Source organism: Cryptomeria japonica, chromosome 1 (assembly GCF_030272615.1).
Source record: "Cryptomeria japonica chromosome 1, Sugi_1.0, whole genome shotgun sequence".
In the NCBI taxonomy this organism is placed as follows: Eukaryota; Viridiplantae; Streptophyta; class Pinopsida; order Cupressales; family Cupressaceae; genus Cryptomeria; species Cryptomeria japonica.
In genome coordinates, this window is record NC_081405.1 from 48,412,655 (window position 1) to 48,436,917 (window position 24,263).

The 24,263-nt window shown below is 36.2% G+C and overlaps 1 protein-coding gene across 3 annotated transcripts in view; it reads right to left on the reverse strand.

Annotated features, from left to right (window-relative positions):
• LOC131060248 (proteasome subunit beta type-5) overlaps nt 1-24,263 on the reverse strand; it is a 45,050-nt gene that overhangs the window by 15,054 nt on the left and 5,733 nt on the right. For all 3 annotated transcript variants that reach the window (XM_057993422.2, XM_057993421.2, XM_057993420.2), the window contains one exon: nt 6,771-6,877. In XM_057993422.2, coding sequence (XP_057849405.1) covers nt 6,771-6,877 — 107 coding nt within the window. The remainder of the gene's footprint in view (nt 1-6,770; nt 6,878-24,263) is intronic.

Below are 24,263 nucleotides of genomic sequence, written 5' to 3' on the forward strand. Positions count from 1 at the left end.
CAGATTGGTTTTATGCTTAAAAACTTGCCTAAAAAAGTCAAAATCACAAAAACCAACAATAAAATTGTTGAAAGTCATTATTAGTTGTGATTCTGAAAATATTTTCAGGAAAAAAAACCATTAAAATTGTTTTGGCTGATTTAATGATAAAAATTATTCTTCCCTGATCTTCATCTTCTACTTTTGTCTCTCTTCACCTTCCACCTCTTCAGCTTGTGCTCTTTCAATTCGCTATCCAGCATATGAATAGTCACTGCCCTAACCATCACAGCCAAATGATGCAGTTGCAGATAGCAATTGAGAAAAGAATGGTGCCGCCTAGGAATTGAGAAAAATCACCCAGGCAAGATGAAACACTAGCTAACAAAAGCCTGACAAATGAATTGCATGCGCCGAACAACATGCAAATTTGGCATGCACAGGAATGAAGATAGAAACGGACACTACCAAATCAAATTCTCTCATAACAGCCACTTTAGATAACTGCCAAAACAGCCACCAAGAAGCCCACGTGAATGATGATAACTGCTGCCCTATCTTCCACCACCTGGCAAGATGCAAACAATTGCATGTGAATGCACAACCACCACTAAGCAATGGCCGTCGTTGTACAAGAAACCTTCAACACTAATTAATTGCTGCCAAAGAAGGATCCTTCATTGTCCAATAAACCATCAACACTAATTCATTGCTGCCAAAGAAAGATGCAGATAAAAGTCAAAGCAATGACCAGTTGAAAGCCCAAAGGGAAAACACATGTTACCAACAGGGAATAAACAGTAACTGTCACATGAGAAAAATTGCTGTCGCCCTTTAAATTGCCCTTCGTTGTCCTCTTTGCCACCTCATAACTCCTACTTCAAACTACATACTTATAAAGGGAACTCAATCCTATTACGTAACTACTGGATAGAGCCTTGGGCCACACTTGTCACATTGCTACAAAAAATACTATTGAGTTGTTATGTGTGTTCTTGTTGGGAACCAGATGCAAAGATTTGGTCTGAAGAGAAGCCTACCACTCTCAATGATGCTGCATGACTTCTACAAGAATCTAGATGCTTGTGGCATCTGCAACAGGTGAACATGCAGCCCTACTAGGCCTTTGCAAATTGATGTAGGTAATATCTGCATATGTCAATTAATTTGCAATAGGTTTCTTTCCACCTTGCTGCAGGTATTTGCAACCTTGATTCTGGTTGTCCACCTAAGCTGATCCACATGTGGATTAACAAGCAAACAACATTCCCTTTTGTTGATTAGTCTCTCAAATTCTATGGAAGTTCCAAGACCAAGAAGCAGGCATATAACAATGGAATGAAATTAACATCATTTGATCATTACAAATAAAGATCTAAAGATTCACAAGAATATCCTCTTATATCTCCTTCAACAACTAATATCTCACTACAAGGTATATGTAAGTTCTCAATGAACACCACTCAATTCTTCATACACAACTCACATTGCACTGAGAGACATTTAGACCACTGACCTTGTCAATAACGAGTCCAAGATACATTAGCAAGAAATTGCATCAAGCGCAAATAAATTCTGTACTTTTACAATTGTATATATTAAATTTTAAGAGTGATCGATAGGCTTCTACCCTTTTTATATAAACCTTAAAAAACCTTAGAAAAACATGTGAATAATATTTTATATTTTATATTTTATATTTTTACAATTATAAATTACAGCTTAAATTTTTTTGAAGTAATATATTGTATATAATGGTCATTTAGTTTAGTCGCTTAGGTAATTTCTACTTTCATAGTTAGTTTTTGTTTTAGCAGCTATATTTCAAATTTTTTGTTCAATGGCATTCTACCATTTTATATAAACCTTAAAAAACTTAGAAATGCATTTCGTAAGTCAAAAATAGTCTGATACTACTGCTATAAACCTAAGTTAAAATCTCAAAATAGCTCTTACGACAGTTGTAAAATGTTAGCACGGCATGATAGATCATAAAGTAGGAGGTTAGAGAGTGTGACACAAAAGGTATAAACAGGTAACTCCATAGCCTGATAATTGAAATGCACGATGGAAGATGAAACATGATGTAGTCAAATTATCCATGTAGTGTTTTGCCATATCATACAAGAATTAGTTTATAAGTTCTTTCAATAGAAGAATATTTAAGGCATCACAAAAAGTCACACGAGATACATATAAACAGTCTTACTTTGATTAGACTACTATAGCTTCCCAAGAAATATGTAGGAAAGACTGGAAAGTAGATTCTAAATAATTTCTTTGGCCCTACCCAACAAGTGGCACTAGTGATTCTTCATTAATATTGCCATTAAACCTATATTTACTCCCTAAAATTGTGCAAATTCTGACCAGCATCATGAGAACAAAGTGTGCATATTTCTCAAAATTTGTAAGGTTTCTTGTCAATAATCACCTCTCAAAATTCAGATGAGCAAGTGAATCAACCAAGAGGAGCCCCAAATTTACCAATAAGCAATTAAAAGAATAATATAGAAAAGCATGCTTATATCTATCACAATACATCAATACAAAGTCATAATTGGTGGTTGAGCTAATCCCTATGTTCCACCAAGTTTATACAACAATGATGGCAAGGAGAGCATTTCAAGGATGGCTTTTCTAGGAGTCGAGACCATATTTTAGGGACGACAATTAAAAAATAGGGAAATTTTATATATATAAAAAATTTCAATATCATATATAGGACAACATGCATCATATACATTATAGAACCTTATTACATAACATAATACATTAAAGCTTAATTGAAATTTCAAATGAGAGTTGACACAAATTAACAAAATTTCTTTTCTTTCATTGTCAATGTGCATATATATTATGCAAAGATTATAACAAAATGCCCAAAAGCTAGAAGTTTCAACTAAAAAATGACAAAAGCATAGAAAATCTACCATTTAAATTTTGTTTACAATTATTTTCACAATAAACCCATGATTCCATACGTTGTTAATAGTCTATAACAATCACACTTTAAACAATCAAGTCGGTTTAGCTTGCATATTAATACAATTGGATTTCCTTGCATTTCTAGAAAGGCTTAAGTTTCAGTTGCATTTAATTAATTAGTTAAGTGCATTTAATTAATTAGTTTCATTTAAAATTTTACATAATTGCATTCAATTACTTATTTATCAAAATAAAATAAAAATATATGTATGATCATGTAGTTCTCATTGTTTGCAAGTAGAATTTAATTATGTTTATTTTTTATTTTCACTATTATTTTATTCTATCACAAATAGATTGAATTTAATTTATTTTATTTCCCGATAGATTAATTTATTTATTTCAACCAAATGTCCAAAAATACCAAAACAAATAAAAAATCAATAACATTTAACCTCACACATAATTCGCCAAACACATTCAACCACCCATTTCAAAACATTCATGCAACATCCCCCAAACTTTCCCATTTTAGAACCTAGGGGTTTTGCACTCCTAGTTGGATATCACCCCAATATTTATAAGAGGAAGTGTGTGCTTCTAATCCTATCCCCAAGAGCACTCACTCAACCTAGGAAAAGGCAAAGGCAACCCCCTCCACCTGGTCTTCTTTTCACATTAGCCAGGCACACTTGTTTCTTCAAAGAAACCTATTAAATCACTCAATCCAATAGATTTGACTTGTCCCTTTTCCATCAAATCGACAAGCACCACCCACCAACCAACTGCCCCCTTCATCCTTCTTTCAGTTTTATGTTATGTCACCCTCATCAATCATCCTAATCACATTAATAAACTCCAACATAGCATTCACATAGCAAATTGACTCAACGTGACCCTAAGAATTCATGTGTAAAATTTTAGGGAATATACAAACCAGCTAAAAAGCTCTAGAAATTAAATATATCTACAAAACTAAATTCGTTGAAAACATTCATTAGATCTAAAATAATGTTGTTAAGGGCCTAATGTTATGGTTAAGATATGGTGTTGTTTCAATGACCACCCAAGTTCAAAACACCACTGGATCAGTGCACTCATGAGCTTCATGCCCTACTGGGTCACTATGCTTGTGGGTTTGGATTTCATCTCTATTGAGAATGGGCCCCCCCGATTGTAGCCCCAATGGCTGGGCCCAGTTCATTCTCAAATTGAAGAAGGATCTGATAAAACCTTCAATTCACCAATAAAAAAAATACATGAACAATATTGTTAAAAAACATTATGGAATTAATTTCAAGACCACATAGCTAGAAAACTCATTGAAAAACTGTTCAAATCCATAGAAAAGAAAAACCTTTGAAAACAAAACCAAAATAAATATGCCTACAAGCTGGCTATAGTACTTGTACTCGCCAGAAAATCAATGAGGACTCGCCTTCCAAGTTTCTGCTAAGTTACTTCAACGCACTTCTGGCTCACAAGTATTTGAGTGTCCCCATCAAGTTTTTTAACTATGAATCCGTTATTAAAATAGTTATGTAAACGCTTACAGCTAAGTATTTCCAAATTCAAATAGTGTCACATGCTACACCTATCAATACCCGAAATCTCAATACATTGGGAATTTGAAATTTCCCATGATAAAAAGCTAGAAAGTCATTTGATCGCTTACAAGAACATATTTTTGTACTCTGTACAAAACTCATATAAGTTAACTTCATCATCTTCACCAACCTGATTATTAAATCTTTTCTTTCATTTATCTAAAACCTAGGTTCCAGTTCTCTAAAGTGAAACTTCAATTGGGGATTCTTACTGCATTCTCTATATGGAAAGGTGCTCTGAATTTTGGTTTCTTGGTTCCATACTATTAGCTATGAATATATGACAATGAAACACCGGTACGCATTCCTCCCCAAACCCCACGTTTCCAAGACAGGGACAGGGTGTCCCCTCGCCACCCCTTCACGCCATCGGGACATCCGGAGATGTCGGGGACTACCAGACATCTGCGGGACGCCCAGGTGTCCCTTGAGCATCTCAAGGATGGCTGGAAGTCTCTTGTCCTAGGACGTGAGAAAAAGCCTTTTTTTAAATGGTGAAAATAAAATCCTTGTCTTCAAGTCAATCTCATTCTCTTCATCAGAAAATATAACATGCAAGTACAAGTCACATATAAAAATATTGGCAAGATGTTTGAGAGTGGTTTCAAATCTCTAGGAGTTATAATGCAGATTTTAGGTTTTAGAAGATTTATTAATTTTCAAACTTAGTCAGATTTCAGTAATCATCAAGCTCCTATCAACATTCTCTCATTCTCTAAGTCACTCTCTTTATCTCATGTGAACTCTAGACCTATCTCTCTTCCTATCACTCTTCCTCTATCCCCTCACTCTACCTCTCTCTATCTCACTCTCTTCTCTCTCCCCTAGATCTAGACCTATCTCTCTACATCTCTCTGTCAACACTTGACTCCCACAAGGGGTGCTACCCTCAACCTCATTTTGGTGTTGCCCCCAAACCCAAAATCTACATAATACATATCCATTGGTTGCAAATATCTGCATGTTTCATTTGCAGTTCTTATACTTATTCCTTACACATCTACATAATAGGCCAATGATGAATCGTGATCATAAAAATCTACATAATACATATCCATTGTTTGCAAATATCTGCATGTTTCATTTGCAGTTCTTATACTTATTCCTTACACATCTTTTAATAACTAATTTTTCAAGCATTATATGTATTTGCACCACCACCACTATAGTTCAGCTTTCATACAATGACTTCCATTATAGTTCAGCTACTGCTGTTGCTGGACCTTGGGATTCTGCAAAATGCAATAGAAATTACCATTCTATTTGGCCAGGGAGACTTCTGCAACAACAACAAAAGTCTAATATGATGCTTCCTTTCTATGCTCATACAATGGGTATTATAAGCATTATCATTACAGTATTGTTACTGGGCCTTCATGTGCTATAATGTTCATGATTCCTTCATTATATAAGTATTGCAAAGTCGAGCTGATTCAGATTCAATTTTTAAATTTGTTTCACATTTTTTTCCTGTTAACGTACTACAACGCAAGCAATTCATTAGTGCCAACCATATCACAAAATAGAATGAGTTTGCCAACTAGAAACATTTGATGGTACTTTAAACTTTCAGCTCATTAGTAAGGGATTCTGATTTTCAGCTAATATGATCATTGATTTATAATTTGACAATCGGCATTGTTTAATTGTTATAACTTGAGTTATTATTGATCAATTATTGTAGTGATGTTCTCAATTCTGTATTTATTATTAATTTTCTACATTTTGTGTGTGTGTGTGTAGCCATCCCAGGATACCAGCCCCTCCATCCCAAAAACAGTAAAACTCAAAGAAACGCTGCTTTATCTTATAGGTCAGGTTCCATTTCTCTTTCATGCACTGTTTGTATGTGTGCTCATGTGTTTGTATAAATCAAAACCTCAATTGGGGTTTCTTACTCCATTCTCTATATGAAAATGTTCTTTCAAACATGGCTTTTTAGTTCCACAATATTAACTAAGTATTTAGAAATGTGTGAATCAAACCAACTTAGATCCTCAAATCCCAATCAAATTGACTCTAGTAGCTAGCACACATCAGTTAAGTGTATATTTACACCTCACAGTTTGAGTAAACAATGAAAGACTAAGGAGGCCACATTCCCCTGTAAAACTACAATTGCTAAATTAGATGTTGCTTAAAACGTGAATAATCAAATGATAATGTAACTTCAATAAGCAAAGAATGTAAAACCGCACTCTGTAACCTGAATAAGCAAAGATTAATTAGAAAAAGTTCTGTAGCATGAAATCATACCTTAATACCCAGGTTTCTGTGCCAAAACTGACAATCAGCAGCACCTCCAGCCATGGTACCAAGTAAATATGGGTTGATTTCAATAATTTTCTTCACGGACTGTGATGCTGTAGAAGACCAAACATTTGCTAAGATTCCGATAAAATATTGGTTGAGACAGTCAACAGTGCATACACTACTAGACCCTCAAGTACCCTCACTTTCATCAGTATGACAACCTCACCAAATATTTAAACGAAATATCAATTTAACAAAATGTGTGAAAACAGCCTGACTAAAAAAATTTCTTGGTGCAAAGCACAATAAAACAGAAGTTTTAAATCATGAGGATCTACCTCCATGAACATATGACACCTGAATTACCTGAGGACCATTTCCTAATATGAATCAAGTTAAATGGACTATTCCTTGTGTTTTCAATTATTTAACAGTATACATTTTGGTACTGGAAAGAAGTTGGATTATAAACCCCTCTAATGTCCCCTTTGGGGATATTCTTATATTTTGCCCTAAAACTACAAGTTCACTTAAAATAAGAAATGTAACATAGTTAAGAGTACAAATTTACCAATTGAAATGTCTTTAACAAGACAAATCCTGGTTTAGATCCTGCTATCATGTTAGTCAACATTTGAAATGTAATCCATGAGGCCAACTATTTTCATAAGGGTTAGGAATCCAATAACATATAAATGTATATATAATCAATAGCATTAATAATCATCCCAAGCATATTCCTATAGTAACCATATTAGGAATTAGATAGAAACTTTGCAAACCGCAATCTGAAGGATAGTTATCCTTGTATTGCAAAAGCATGGGTGGAAAATGGTCCACTCCATCCCACGAGGCTTAACCCCCTATGGATGGCGTACTTGATGGCAGGTATGTCGGGTCTTCATCTCTCGTGAACTCAAAAGGTTGATCGCCCTTCGTATTTTGCAACCATTTCTACCCAATTCAAAATAGATTAAATATATGAACATATCATCACATATTTATCAAATAGAAATGAAATTAATTTTACTTAAATTGGGAAACAATAGTAAAATTGGAAACAATGCAATTACTTAGAAATATCCCTATATAACTTCAGCAAAGAAAAAATATTATTTCATACCACACTTCCACACATAGATTTCACTTATTCTAGGCTGATAATAATAATTCAGATTTCTGCTCTTAATCTAGATCAGATTACTTATTTACTGCTTTTCTTGTTTCTCCTTCCATGCCTTTCTTGGATGAATTGTTCCTCCTGTTATACCTCCCATTTGGAGAGTCATACCTCTTCATAACACCCCCTTCCTTGGCAAGGGTTACACCTTTTCAAGGCTGAGCGCTGCCCTTTAACTTATAATTTCCCTCAATTTAGTTGGCCCCTCAACCTTAGCCGGCCTTCTTTTAATTAGCCAATTTAAATTATTTTTATTTTGGGTTGGCCCCTTTTGTTTTTCACTAATTTCATACCCAGATTTTACTTATTAAGGCTGCGCTCTGACATTCAGGGCAGTGATTTTATTTATTAATGCTGCAATCTGACTTACAGGGCAGGGGCATGACAGTCCGCCCTTCCCAAGATTGCTTGTCCTCAAGCGAGTTTTAAATTGGATAATCATGGAGAGTGTGTTCAAGATGACTCCCAACAAGAAATGGCTTGGTCTTTGCAACTTCTAACCTTGCTTTTATGAGGATCTATTTTAGAATTCAACTTCCATTGCGCTACTCTGATATTATCTCAAGTTGCAAATTTGAATCAAGATATATTCAAATGTGATTTATTCAATAATTCTCAACAACATAACCTAGAGTTGGGAATTGCAAGGTCTGTAATCCTAAGACAAGTTTTGCCACAACTTCCGAGAGGAGGAACATGGTCCTTTTTTTAATTGTGTGCCATCAATCACATTTGCAAGTAACTGACTGGTTGGCCTTATGTTTACACAATGTCGTGGATGTTTCTTCGAGCAAGCTTTCCACATATTAATGTGAGAATTAGAAGCATGGCACACATCTATGGCATTAAATTAGAAAGGTTTAGAGATGGTTTCTCATAACCTTGCCTTATTTGTAGTAGGGACTGTGTTGAATGACTAAATTGAATTGGCAATGGGTATGATAGAACTTGTATTATTTTAGATTTAGACATGTTACCGTGGTATGGTAATCTAGATTGTGGAGTTGTGATCTGTTTGCTTGGTACTCAAAAGAGCAACTTGACTGAAAATTCTCATTAACTTGAAAAATCCAAAGCTCATCACCTAGTTAGGTATGGTCTAAGTCTGATTTATAGGTTTGGCATTTGTATTTCAGACTCTCTTTGACTTCCAAGAGATTTTCCCTTTATCTGTCACAAGGAATTTTAGGAACTAGATTCCAAGTTGACAACTTTCAGAATTCGTTGTTGAGATCAGTTTTATTGATTTGATAAGAGTTTTCCTAGATCTTGAGGAATTGACTTTATTAGGACATGATTAAATCTAATTAGTTTGTGGCATATAAAATTGAACTTTATATCATGGAATTTTGCAGGAGTCATCAGATACAATTCAAAGATATGCTTGGGTATATCTTACATTATCAGTTCAGAGATATATTTGACTACTCTGTTTTATTTGGCTTGCAAGCATATATGCTTCAATGGATTTTTACAAGATCAAAGTGATTTGGGGTTGGTTTTCCATTGGAAAATATTTCTCCCAATGATTGTTGTGTGCAAAAATCTGGTTAGAAGATATAACATATTTGTAGATGTGGCAGCTGTCATGGAATATTGTTCCTGGCATTGAGAGAATATTGATTGTGGATGCATCTTTAACGTTAGCTTTGTACTGAATAAACTTGTGATATAATCTTGTGAATGTATTGGAGGCAACTGTTTCTGCTTCAATTGCTTTCCATGCATTGAAAAACTTGGTAGCTAGGTTCTGAAGAGAAAAGGAGAATTGGTGGAGTTCGTTTCAGTGGCTTCCAACCTTCAGATTGAATAATTCCAGTTTCAATTTCAATTTTACCATGTATCTCATCTGTGATCTGTTCTTCAATCAATGATATTCTTGGCTTAAATGATTAAGTAAATCTTGTTCGAGGTGAGGGAATATAAATAAAATTTGAAGACTAAGGGTCAATGGACACATTCTTACAATTAGGACACAACAACTCTTCCTAACGAACTATGTTGTGACCCTTGGATTCTTATTTACTTTAACTTCATAAATATGGAAGCTGGAAAAGCTGAAGGTAAGCATTTCAAAGATAAGGCAGCCATGTAACTTGGCTGGGGTTATAAATATTCAATGTAATATGATATTGAAGCCTTTCGTTGTCTTGTATAAGTAACCATGAGGGTTGATGTGTCCAGCTTAAGTTACTTTCTATAACTAGTACAATTTATCATATCAGGTATTAATATTGCCACCTTATACTAACAGACCAAGATCTTGGAAGGAAGGGTAAAGTTTTATTCAATAACAATCTTGTCACAAAAATAATTTCTAAGGAGAGATATTAATGGATTCAATAGGTTTTTGCCCCTACATCAAGTTCAATAGTATGTCAAAAACCCCTCTTTTGGGCAAAGTTCTCGTGTAACTTGGCTGGGGTTATAAATATTCAATGTAATATGATATTGAAGCCTTCCGTTGCCTTGTATAAGTAACCATGAGGGTTGATGTGTCCAGCTTAAGTTACTTTCTATAACTAGTACAGTTTATCATATCAGGTATTAATGTTGCCACCTTATACTAACACACCAAGATCTTAGAAGGAAGGGTAAAGTTTTATTCAATAACAATCTTGTCACAAAAATAATTTCTAAGGAGAGATATTAATGGATTTAATAGGTTTTTGCCCCTACATCAAGTTCAATAGTATGTCAAAAACCCCTCTTTTGGGAAAAGTCCTCATGGAACGTGTTGGTGTACGTTTTATCATCTACCAAACATTAGAATAAGATACCCAAAGGTATTCTATCCTCTCCTGAAAAATCACTTCCGATTCCAAGGTCTATATGTGCGAACAAGCGACATTAGTGGGATAGCTACTTGGGTAGTGTATGCTGGAAATCTCAAGGGAAACTTACGTTTATGAATGTCTTTTAAGCTTCTGGACTTAGATAGATTTATCAATTTTAGGCTCTTTCTCTCTCTTTTTTTTGGATTTTCAGGGATTTAGATTTTCAAAAAGGGAAAAAGGGATAGGGTTTAAGAAAGCTGATCTAAACCTACGAAATCTGGAGACGGTATTAGCTAGGTGTTCTCGGGAAACCGCACTTTGCTTCGCCACACTGAGGACAACTACACAAAGCAAGAGCAATCTTCAACGAGTTGCGCTTATGATCGAAATGTTGGCATACACAAGGGATAGGCTCAGACTAACTTTGCACAGTGAAATGGAAATAATCCATTCACCAAAAGTATGAGCGGAGATACACCGTTAATTAATACTTATCATATCCTTCATTCAATTCGAGCAACATGAAAGCAAATCTAAATTAACTTTAACTAATGTGTCGAGGAAATTGAAACCATGCTAATCACTCAAACAACAAAGATTACAAAGCCTTAAGAGAAAGCGCACATGCAATATATTATTTGAAAAAATGACCTTCACACAACAATATATCTAAAACCTCACACACTCCAAATGAGAGGAGGTAGCCTTATATAGTTTTCAGAAAATAATGAACGGCTAAGATCAAACAGTGATCAAGGGCTCAAATTGAAAGATAAAACCCTAATTAGAGTTTCCCAAAACTAACTACCCCTCGACCAATGAGAAAATTACATTTGGTGACATTTGTCCTTCTTGCTAAATATGAACCAACAATGAAAATAGAAGGTTGTTGTATTGTGAAGTGTGCCCTTCTAGAAGCTTCTGGATAAGTTGGAAGACGACGAGGCGCCACCTCAGCGTGTTGGATGTCTTTTTTGAATTCTCCAATTTGTGTGAAGAAATCGCCTAAGTATGGAAATTTGATTTCTTCTTGTCACCATTTGATTCTGATTGGGAGCTTGTCTTTTAAATTTCTTCGGGAGATGAAACCCTTCAAGAAGTTGGAAATTTATTTAACTTTTCCATATCTTCACCAAGTCTGAGAACTTTTCTTTCTTGATGCCTTGAGATTCTTTCAAGTGTCATAATAGCTCTTCCCATACTTAGCCAAATTTTGGCCATCTTTATGCTTGGACGAACCTTGCTTGTAGACTTGTCTGAATTTGGCTTGAAACTCCATTTGTGTTTTTTTTTGCGACGATCCCGCCTTCAGCTGCCAATTTATGTTGCGCGGGAGGAGGGTAAAAGCTCTAGATAACTCCTCACAAATATGAATTGATGTGATCGCGTTCAGCCATCATCCAAAACCTGCAAAACCCAAAGAAATTAAATTAGAATCCTCATTTTGAGCGTAAACTTTGAAGCTTTGATGGAAAAGTGTGCTCTGATTCTCCACTTCCTCAACACTTTTAGCTTTCAACAAGCTGCGAACACTCTGATTTGAAGGTTCGGTAGTGAAATTTGACTTTGATTACTCCTATCACCTTCAAATTTTCAGAAAATATGTAAATTTTCTCTTCAAAACAGTCAAGAATCTCCTTCAATCTGCATACAAACTTGTTGAAAATGGTTGAGAATCTCAAATTTATACTTGGAATCACCCTTAAAATCTTCTTTCAATTTGCAAAACTCTTAAAACTTCTCTCAAAATGTTCTTTACCTGCAGAAAACCTCTCTTAATTGCTCTCAACTTGCTCAAGAAATTCGAACCTTGTGTATAAAAATGAGAGAGTGAATGAAATATTTGTATGAGGGTTTGATTTTATAATTAGAAACTCAGAAAATCTCTTCAAAACTTGTTTCTAATCCTTCCCTAGTCTTTTGAGTCTGCAGAGAATGTTTCTAATTTGGTCTTTAGTTTGCAAATCGAACTCAATCTTCCATATTCTTCTTTCAAAACTTTCCAAATCTGCAATCAGTTCAAACTTGGATGATAGATTCTGCTGACATCATCTTCTTGTCTTCCATTTAACAAGTATCTTACTTGGGCGGACTTATTTCAAGTCGGAGAACTAAACAAGGCACCACACTCCAGCATAGGGCGGACTTTGGAAGATTGGTGGAACAAGACAAGGTACCGTACTTCATATTCATTCATACTTAACCAAAATCTGATCATTTCATCTTGAACTTGAACTCCTCTTCAGCTTAACACCTGATCTTACCATGATCTGATCATTTTCAAGGTATACTTTGGAGTTTGTTTGATCTTTCATCAGTGGGGCGGACTTCAAGCAACTCATGACACCACACTTGTTCATCTTTTAGGGCGGAGTTTAGAGAGTTTGTGGCACCACGCAATCATCTTCATTAATACTTCCAAGGGCGGAGTTTAGAGAGTTCATTGAACAGCTCTTTCAAACATAGGGCGGAGTTTTCGAAACTCATGGAACAAGTCTTTCAAACATAGGGCGGAGTTTTTGAAGGAACATGACCATTGCCTTTGTACCTTGGGCGGACTTCTTGAAGTTCATGACCTTGAGCAGACTTTTGGAGGTTTTGGAGACCTTGGAGGGCGGACTTTCTAGAGTTCATGACCTTCTCCATCATCCATAGGGCGGAGTTTGTAGCTGCATGATCCTTTAGAGGGCGGACTCTTTGGAGTTCAACTTGGGCGGACTTTTGGGAAAGCCAAACACCACTTTGCTTGGGCGGACTTTTGCGAAGGCCAAACACCACTTTGCTTGGGCGGACTTTCTCCTACATGTGCACTTTAGAGGGAGGACTTTTTGGAGTTCATGACCATTGCCTTTGTACTTTGGAGGGCGGACTTTGGGAGTTCACCTTCATGGCGGACTTTGGAGTTCAAAACACCATTTGCTTTGTTCCTTGGGCGAACTTCATCTATCTTAGCCACAATTGTCTTTGACCAAGGGCGGACTTGAATGGCTCCTCTCCTTGGGGCGGACTTTTCTGATCTTGAGCACCCTTCACTTCATCCATAGGGTGGACTTTTCAACTTAGGTGAAAGGTAAGGCGGACTTTGGAGGGCGGACTTTTCTGACTCATGCACTTTGAAGGCGAACTTTGAAGAGTCTCCATCATCATGCTTGGGCGGACTTTTGAAGACCACAACTTGGGCGAACTTTTGAAGACCACAACTTGGGCGCACTTTTCATGTTCATGGCACTTTCCTTTCATGAGGGCGGAGTTTAGAGTTTACAACTTGGGCGGACTTTTTTTTTGCTTCCTAGGCAGCTTGGAGGGCGGAGATTGAGGGGTACACTTATCAGGGTGGACTTTGGAGAGCTTGATCAAGAGTAGGGCGGACTTTGGAGAGCTTCATCATGGCGGACTTTGGAGTTCAACTTGGGCGGACTTCTTCCATCTCAAGCACCACATACCAAGGCGGACTTTTGATCTCTCCTGTCATTACATTCACCATCACACATTGATTAGCCAGACTTAGAGAAAAAACTTGAAAAACTTCAAAATTTGATAACTTCATCAATTTTAACCAGATTAACATGATATTTGAAATCCATACTCAGGTAACCCATTCGAAGCGTCATGACCCCTAAAATGTAGGAACTTAGCTTTTTAGGTCAAAAACTTGGAAATTCTCGACCGCGATTGAAGCAGGTCAGTGGTAATAGTACAAACCCTAGGTCCCCACTCCGAAAAAGCAAAAAGCAGGCATCCCTAAAAAATAGGGAAAACTTTCTAAAAATAGCCATACCAGGGATTGTGCTAAAAATGCCAAAACCGAAACTTCCTAAAAAATAGGAAAAAGCAAAAGCACAAACTTTCTAGAAAGTTGTTCAAATTCGTTCAAATCAATTGTGTTCTTCGTCCTTTGGCCTTTCTAGGCACTTTGATGATGTCTGGACTCTGTTATCACTTGGCTTGCACAAACTGACTTTCAATCTCTGGGACTCAAACCGTTCAAAACTTGACAGAACCGAGTAGAACTAAAGCGGAAGGCCACGGGCACTAACAAAAACCCTAGAAAGCAGGAAAGGAGAGGGTCCCCATCTTCAATGGGGCGATGTGTGAAAAAGGTCACAACAAATATTTGTCAAGTATCCTGGATTGTGCAGTCCATTATACTTGTCTATGTTTAAGAACTATCTCTATTCTTTGAGCAATACTACCCGTTGGGCTCCATCAAATAAGAATAATAAGATTACCTCTTGATCGTTATGTTGGAAGCAAAGTTCCATCTTTTGGAAGTCTTGGTAGTATCTCCCCAAAGAGCGTAACCATTTGAAACCCAACTCCACCTCATTATCACCCATGTTTACCACATAGAAGTCTTCCTTAATTTGATGTCTTCCCAACACAAAGCTCAATTGTGGAATCCTTTGTGTGCATGGGGTTGTGATCCCATCTACCATGACCACCTTGAATCCTTAGAAGTCCTCAGTCTCTAATTTCATCCTTGTCACCAATACTTCATCAATGAAGTTATGGGTGGCACCACTATCTACTAGACGGTCACTTTCCATCCTCGTAGGACGCCACAGATAGGAAAAGGGTGGAATTCAAAAGCCCCAGAGAGTGTTGCCAAAGTACCCTCTTCTTCAATGTCTTGTCTTCTTTCTTTTTGAGAGTTGAATTCTTCTTCATTCATCTCTTCATATGTTAATGCTTCTATGTTGTGTGCCTTTCCTCTCGCCTAAGTTACCGGTTCGGGTTCGGATTCGCAGATTCGGCAAAAAAAAAAATCTTGGGTACGGGTACGGGTTCGTCCATATATATATATATATATATATATATATATATATACAATCCATACAAAAATAAAATATACAATGTGACTTTCCATTACATAAATGATAAATCATAAATCATAAATCCATAATTATTAATTGCCAATGCCAATAAATATTCATATATCGCAAATGTAATCAGTTAACTAATAACTAAAGTCTAATATCATATTCATAATTTGCAAAAAAGATAATATTCAAGTTTCAAGTCTTTTTTAAAAAGTCATAAAGGGGCGAATTAGAGTTTTATTATAAAAAAACTATTTTTTAAAGTCCTTTTTTATTGTTTTTTTGTTTTTTTGACCCGTGGGCCCCGTTTTTGGGAAACCACGGGCCTGGGTTCATGCGGGTCCTCCTGGGTTCACCCGAGTCCTCCTGGGTTCGACCTGTGTTCCACCCGGGTCCTTCCCAGGTGGCCGGGTTCCCTGTGGGTCCTACGACATGCGGGTCCTCCTGGGTTCACCCGAGTCCTCCTGGGTTCGACCTGTGTTCCACCCGGGTCCTTCCCAGGTGGCCGGGTTCCCTGTGGGTCCTACGACGCAGGACCCACAGGGAACCCGGCCACCTGGGAAGGACCCGGGAGGAACCCAAGGAGAACCCGGGGAGAACCAGGACCGGGCAAGAACCAGAACCAGAACCCAGGCCAAAAGGGGAAGAACCGGTAACTTAGCCTCTCACTATGCACCTATGTGTCAACTCCCTTTTTCCTTGCACTTAAAACACAATCCTTTTCTTTGGAGCTTTGTCCTTTCTTCCCGTGTGTTCGGTTGAGAGGGTAATGTCTTTTGTTCCCAATTTCTTTTGTAAGGGGGATGGTTTTGTGATCTTGAAGGCATGTTCTTAGGCTGGCTCTTTTCCTTTGATGATGTGGTTTCCAACCTTTGAGCCTTTTGAATTACATCTTAAAGAGATGTAGGGTCAAAAGCACTTACTAAACCACGAATTGACTAGAATAGTCCCTCAATAAATAGGTATGTTAGCCTTTTCTCCATAATCCCAAGTACCATGACTAAGATCTTTTGAAATTCGGTTACATAGTCTTCAACGAATCCTTGTTTTAATTGTGTTAGTTCTTTAAAGCAATGATCCATAGGGACACGTCTCCCCCCACGGGCCCACGTCTCCAAGACAAGGACGTCTCTAGGACGTGGAGACAGGTATGTGGCATCCCCCACCATCTCGCAACCGCCACTAGTGCGCCACCGAAGATGTGGAGACGTCTCGGCATCTCCAAGACTCCTTGCAGATGTCCAAGCGTCTCTCAAGGGGCGGGCAGACGTGCCAAAGTCTCTTGTCCGAAAGCGCTTAAAATTTATAAAAAAATTAATTTTAAGTGATTTTTTGGGGTTTGGGGGTAACCCTAATTTGACGTGGGCCCCACCCAAAACCCCCTAATGCATTACAAAACCCCCTAAAATTATTGATTTCACTCAAATTTCCATTTCTGATTTTGTTAAACAGTTAGGTGAAGAGGAGAGAAAACTCAGAAAAGAGTGATTGAAGGAGTGAAAAGTGAGTGCAAGTGTAAGAGTGACAAGGAGCAAGAAGAAGAGGAAGAGGATTCTACAACATTTTAGAGAGATTTTTCAAGCATAAGGTAGGTTATTTCTTTTTTGTTTGTTTGTTTCCTTTTCTGATTTTTTTTAAAAATTCCGATTCGGGTACATATGCGGATGCGGAATCGGGTACGGATTCGGCAAAAAAAAATTCCTTGGGTACGGGTACAGGTATGTCCGTACACACACACTATATGTTCAAACATCAAAATTATAAAATATAATTATATAATTTATAAAATATCACTACCATTATTGATTATTACAATGATACAATCCATACAAATATGAGATATACAATGTGACTTTCCATACATAAATCATAAATCCATCATTACCAATGCCAATAAATATTCCTATATCGTAAATGTGACAGGTTTTGGGGAACTCATGGGCCTTGGTTCTCTCGGGTCCGCCTGTGTTCCCCATGGATTCCTTCCAGGTCCTTCCCAGGTGGTTGGGTCCTGCGTGGACACAGAGGACCCAACCACCTGGGAAGGACCCAAGAGGAACCCAAGCGGAAACAGGCTCGGACCAGGACCGGGCAAGAATCAGAATCCAGACCCATACATTTTGGCAAAGAATCAGTATCTTAGATGAAAACTCGTATTGTTCTTCCGTTGTGTTCCATGAAACCCCTCAACTCATCTCCCAATTGTTCGCCCATTGTATTACTTTGAGTAGAGTTATTACTTGCTCTGCCCTTTGAGTTCTTTGGCTTGATTGCATCAACTACTTTTCTTGATCCTCAGGTTGGTAGGATCAAGGCTCTAATACCAATTGTAACGTCCCCTTTGGGGATATTCTTATATTTTGCCCTAAAACCACAAGTTCAATTAAAATAAGGAATGTAATACAATTACGAGTACAAATTTACCAATTGAAATGTCTTTAACAAGATAAATCCTAGTTTAGGTCCTATGAATATACTAGTCAACATTTGAAATGTAATCCATGAGGCCAACTATTTTCATAAGGGTTAGGAATCCAATAACATATAAATGCATATATATTCAATAGCATTAATAATCATCCAAAGCATATTCCTATAGTAACCAAATTAGGAATTAGATACAAACTTTGCAAACTGCAATCTCAAGGATAGTTATCCTTGCATTGTGAGAAAATGGGTGGAAAATGGTCCACTCCATCCCTCAATCCACCTTGGAGGCACTCCATCCTCCTTGATCAAGCCTAGGAGCACTAATCAGCATCCCAGCCCATTAGACTTGACCCCTAATGGGTGGCATGCTTGATAAGAGTATGAAGACTACCTCCCTCCACCAAGTCCAGGGGCACATATATGCCCCCTAGCCCACAAGGCTTAACCTCTCATGAACTCAGCCTTCCCGGATTGCAACCAATTCTACCCAATTCAAAATGGATTAACTATAGGAATATGTCATCACATATTTATCAAATAGAAATGCAATTAATTTTACTTAAATTGGGGAACAACACTCAGATTGGAAACAAAAGTATAATTTCATTGACTTACTAGCATTAAGTAATGGTAATAAACCTTGAATGTATAAGCACATAAAATAAATGCTTGATTGTCATATGATACATTCCAAGTAACAAAGGATGGACCCGGATCATGTGTTGCGAAGGAATGCAAACCAGCCTTCCTCAGTCCAGAACACATGTTTTATGACCTTATCAATGGTTTACTCTTATTTATTTGATAAATGTTGATATTTGTGACATATAAAAAGATGGGGTACATCATACAGATTTCTGCAAGACAAAAATTAGTGAATCCATCGATCGACACAAGACTTAATTTTTGAACTTTTTACAAGAGAATTATGATGCTATAATCTTTGAAAACTATCATCAAGCCCTCAGGAAAAAACAACTTGCACATTGCAGCTGTCATACTATTTCTAGCAGCTAGTCATAGGAACATAGAACCTACTTATTACACCAAAGGCATATTACACTCACATATGGATGCAAAAACATCCGTCAATAAAAACTAGAAGCATTTAATTTGACATGTTTGTGACACTTTAATGCATGAAAAGAGCAAAACAAAACATTTTATTGTTATTTTTTTTATTTTATATTATTTTTTATTATTAAATGCTAATTATCTCTTCACTTCCACCTCTCAACTACCACTCACTCTGAGTTTTAACTATTATATCTTCTGCAGTCAGTTAACTTTGTAATTATCTCAATCTAATATTATTAATTATGGGAAATTGAAAGTGTCCCCACATAAAATAATATAATGATATGACAATAATGTAGTCTCAATAGATTTTTTGCTTTGGTCAAGAGTTTAATACAAATATAAAAATATAATAATACAATAATAATAATTTGATACTAAAAGATTTTTATACTGTTGTAAAGAGTTTAATGGAAATATAAAAATATAAAAATATAAAAATAAGAATTTATTAAAACTTAATAATAAGTTAATATTAATTACAATATTATAATATAGTAATAATTTAATATTAATTACAATATTATAATATAATAATAATTAATATTAATTACAATATTATAATATAGTAATAATTTAATATTAATTACAATATAATAATTTGTTAGTGGAATAATGAACAAATATGATACTTTCAGCATACTTTACCTATATTTCTCTAACGATAGGTATACTAGTAATAAAAATAGCTATACTTTCAGCATATTTTACCTATATTTCTCTAAAGATAGGTATGCTAGTAATAAAAATAGCTATATGCTGATTTGCATCATTAACCAATCGGCACCATTAAGAAAACCATTTTTCCCTCAAAATTCATAGCCATTGTTAATTAGCAATCCCTTTGAGAGCATTGGCATTGCATTGCCCTCAGTATCAGACCTAGACTGCCAGATGTGAATGGGAAGAACATTTTGAGGCCTGTACCACAGACTGCATCTCTGCTGAACCCATAGTTCAAAAAATCAAACTTGGAAAAAACTCAGCAGATCTAAAATTTGAAACAGACTCAGGCCATGGGAAAATCTTGGCAAAATTTCTTAACTGTAATATCCCCAGGGTTTCATAAACTGTCTTAAACAGCTTCAGGACACTGATTAATGTTAAAACTTACATTGCACTTGATCAGCTTAGTAACAGCAAAACTTCAGTTCACTTTAAAGATCAAAGATAAGCTTAAACAAAAGTTTCAGTCAAAGAATTGAGAATAACGCACATGTTATCAATATTCCAGTTTCTCCTAGCAGATGGAAACCCAAGCACCAGTAGAAAGCCATTTTTCAGAAATTTCATTTTCGTAATTAACTTCTCCCATCCTTGAGCCTTTCATGCACAATAAGTAACTTTGACAACACAAAGGCAAAGTTGAGATTACTGCTCCATACATCAATAGAAACTCAAAGCATCCTAAAAATGTCAAAATATCAATCTCCATCCTCCCCTTCTGCAATCCATGGCACTCAACACTATCAACCCTACAATCCATAGAATTTTGGCAACAATTTGCCAAGGAAATGACAAACGTGTAAACGTATGATTTTGCTATATCCCCTATCATCTTTCTCAGTTGTTATGTTGCACTTCCAAATATTGGGAGGTAGGAGGTCTACAACCGTTAACACTCAACTACCTAAAGTAACGCAATAGTCTAAGGATGATAAAGATTAAAGGAAAAAATTCCACAATAAAAATGAGGGGTTTTGCATAGCAAAAAAAAGTTCCCAATAAATGCAATCCTATTATTCTATGTATCCCGCTATTTCAGACTTTGTCGTCACCTCATATTATCCTTGACACTTCCTTTAACGCTACTGCCCCTTTTTTACCAATATGGCAATACATTAACTGTAAATAAAAATACACATATTATTTACTGCAATTCCCTCATGCTTCATCCAAATATTCTCAGAGAGATCCTAGAAAAACAATCATGGCAAGGTCCAAGGGTCATGGCACATTGCCCAATATTTGAAAACTGCTATATAAACAATGACTTGATGGTTTGCAACTGTGCACACATTCTCAAGCTGCACAAGGTCCCATCAGATAAGATCTTACATATGTGTAAATTCTCTTTCTGAATCTATTAAGAATTTAAATGCCTTCATTTCCTCCACAAATTACACATAAACTCTTGCAATGAAGATTCAACATAAAATTTCATTAGCAATCAAAGGCCAATAGTTTGCATTTCCATATATGGACTTACTACCAAGCCAAATATTGACTAAAATAGCACATTCAACTTTGTTAATCTTTGTGAAAAAGTTATAAATTAGACCTTATTTGGCTCTATCCAAATAGTTGATATTAAAAAATGTTTTTTGAATTAATTAAGCAGTCAATGTAGAATTTATTGGCTCACAAACATATGAAACTGCAATGGACCAATTAAATGAATTTCAAATTAGGACTTTATTATTGCTGTCTATCTAATATGACAATTTTAACACCTATTATCAATTAAGTGTTCTCCAATGCTTTTACAATAGCACTACTCATATCACCATTTCACAGGGGATGAGTTCCTGTGAACCTAGTAAACATTTCCAGTGCCCCTACGTTTTAAGGACTAGGAAACAGATTGGAAACATGCTTGACCATCCCCATATGTGGGGAATGCCCTAGGGGCAGCCTGGGAACATATCAGAGTATTTCCACTTTGAATAATGCAATGAGGGACCTTTCACATGCCCAGGCCTATCAGGCATAATTTGCACACAAGTGCACACACATATGTTGCAAATGCACATATATAATGAATAAAATACAAAAACATATATATATATATATATATATATATATATGGAAACAGATTGGAAACATGCTTGACCATCAATGAGGGACCATTCAAATGCTCAGGCCTATCAGGCATAATTTGCACACAAGTGCACACACATATGTTACATATGAAAATGTATATATATAAGCACACTAGAGAAGCGCACACATGCAGGCACACCTACACACATTTGTGAGTATACAGGAAACTTACATAGATCATACACTACATTAAACAAAATTTAACAATAAAATTAAAATTGGTGAGTTACATCTTTGTCATTCTCAATTGTAGTCCTAACTGTTGAATTTATAGCTGCGATAGAAGATCTTCATCGTCCTTTATTTAATTTGTGGCTTCAGTTATTGTTTGCTATCGGTGAGATGGTTATGAGGATTTCGGTGAATTATCTTTGTAGCTGTCAGTGACTCTTCCTCTCCGCCGTGGAATCTCTTCATGTCTTTGTCATAGACTATTCCTCTCCACCATGGAGTCTTTTCATTCCTTTGTCGGTGACTCTTCCCCTTTATCGTGGAGTCTATTCATTTTGTAATTCATTTCTTTATATTCACCGCTCCTTCAGTTTCATGGTCTTCTTCCTCTTCAGCAGATTGTTATATATATTGGTGGCTTCTCATTTTGAGAGCAAGTTGAGAATATTGTGCATATGTAGTCTGACAGATCAGTTATATTATATGTTTTCTGTGTTCAGAGTTTTCAGTCTTATGAGATGTATCATTTGAGATGTATCATTTGACTTCATTGTCATGGTTGATTTGTAGAGAATTAAACTTATCTTATTGTGATTGATAGTAATCTGAAACTATCATCAGTTGTATTCATTTTCAGAGATATCATAAAGATCATATTTGTGTGGGCTGGGTTTTTCACCCTTCAGGTAGAGGGTTTTCCCAAGATAAGTCTTTTGTGTCCTTGTTATTCTTAAATTTTGTGATTTCTTTTATATATTCTGGTTCAAATTTAACATGGTATCAAAGCGGGTCTAGAAGATTGATCCAAAACCAGATTTTTAAGTTCTTTATTTCTTTCAGTTGTTTGCCTAAGTTATTCATAATGGTGAACGGATTGAAAGTAGAAGATAGGCTAGATGGGTCATCAAATTTCTCTTCTTGGAAATTTAGAATTCTGATTACTCTAAAAGAAAATGATCTCCTTGATTATGTTTCAAAAGATGTTGTAGAACCTTTTGTTGATGCAGAGAAAGTTCAATGGAGAAAGAATAGGACTATGGCTATGAAAATTCTGATTGATTTTGTTAAGGATCATTTGGTTCCTATTATTTCGAAGTTGGGTTCAGCCAAAGAAATGTTTCAGACTCTGAAGGACCTATATGAATTCAACAACACCAGCAGAGCTCTAGCTCTAAGACATCAACTGCTGCATGTTAAAATGGATAAAGAAGAATCAATTGTTTCATACTTCATGAAAATTACAAAGTTAAAGGATCAGCTCAGTGCAATTGGAAAATCTTTTGCTGATAAAGACTAGGTGATGTTAGCCATGAATAGACTTCCCAACTCTTGGGATTCTTTCATTCAAGGTATTAGTGGAAGAAATGATCTACCCAAGTTTGATCGGTTGAGAGCTGATTGTATTCAAGAGGAATGCAGATTGGAGGCGAGAGGTATTGGGCATAATCATCATGATATGGAAAATCAAGTCCTTGTTACTCATTCTTCTATGGAAAAAGGCAAAAGAAGAAAGAGGGATAGAGACAGAGAATCAGATCCTGTTTCAAATCCCACATTCAATGTTATACGTGTGACAAATATGGTCACATTGCTTGAGATTGCAAATTCAGGTCTTCTCATCTAGCTTCTTTTGCAGAAATCAACATAGGGACACCTCAGGAGGAGCCAAGGTCTAATGTAAATTCAAAAGGTTTCTTATTTTAAAATGAGAATATGACATTTCAGCTTCAAAGGGAGCCTAACATTCCAGCTTCAGGGGGAGTCTGACATTTCAGGAGCCTCATTGTCTTGAAGATTTTGTTAATGAGTTCTTCTCTGCGAGAGAAGTTCGAGGTGAAATCCCTTGCTTAATGAGTTCTTCTTTGAGAGAGAAGTTCGAGGTGAAATCCCTTGATTAATGAGTTCTTCTCTGCGAGAGAAGTTCGAGGTGAAATCCCTTCATCCACCCTCTGGGAGTAGCTATGGTGGAAGTCATGTGTATGACTTTATGATTTTTATTTTTGTTTTCATTCACCCTCTAGGAGTAGCTATGGTGAATATTGTTATGATGAGATAACAACTTTATTGAATAAAATCTGTGATGAGACTCTGTTGACTTTCTTTGATTGCAGCTGTATGTATCTGTCATGAGATGATGAAATGAAGATCTCTCTCTTGCTAAGAGGGAGTGTTGAATTTATAGCTGCAATAGAAGATCTTCATCGTCCTTTATTTAATT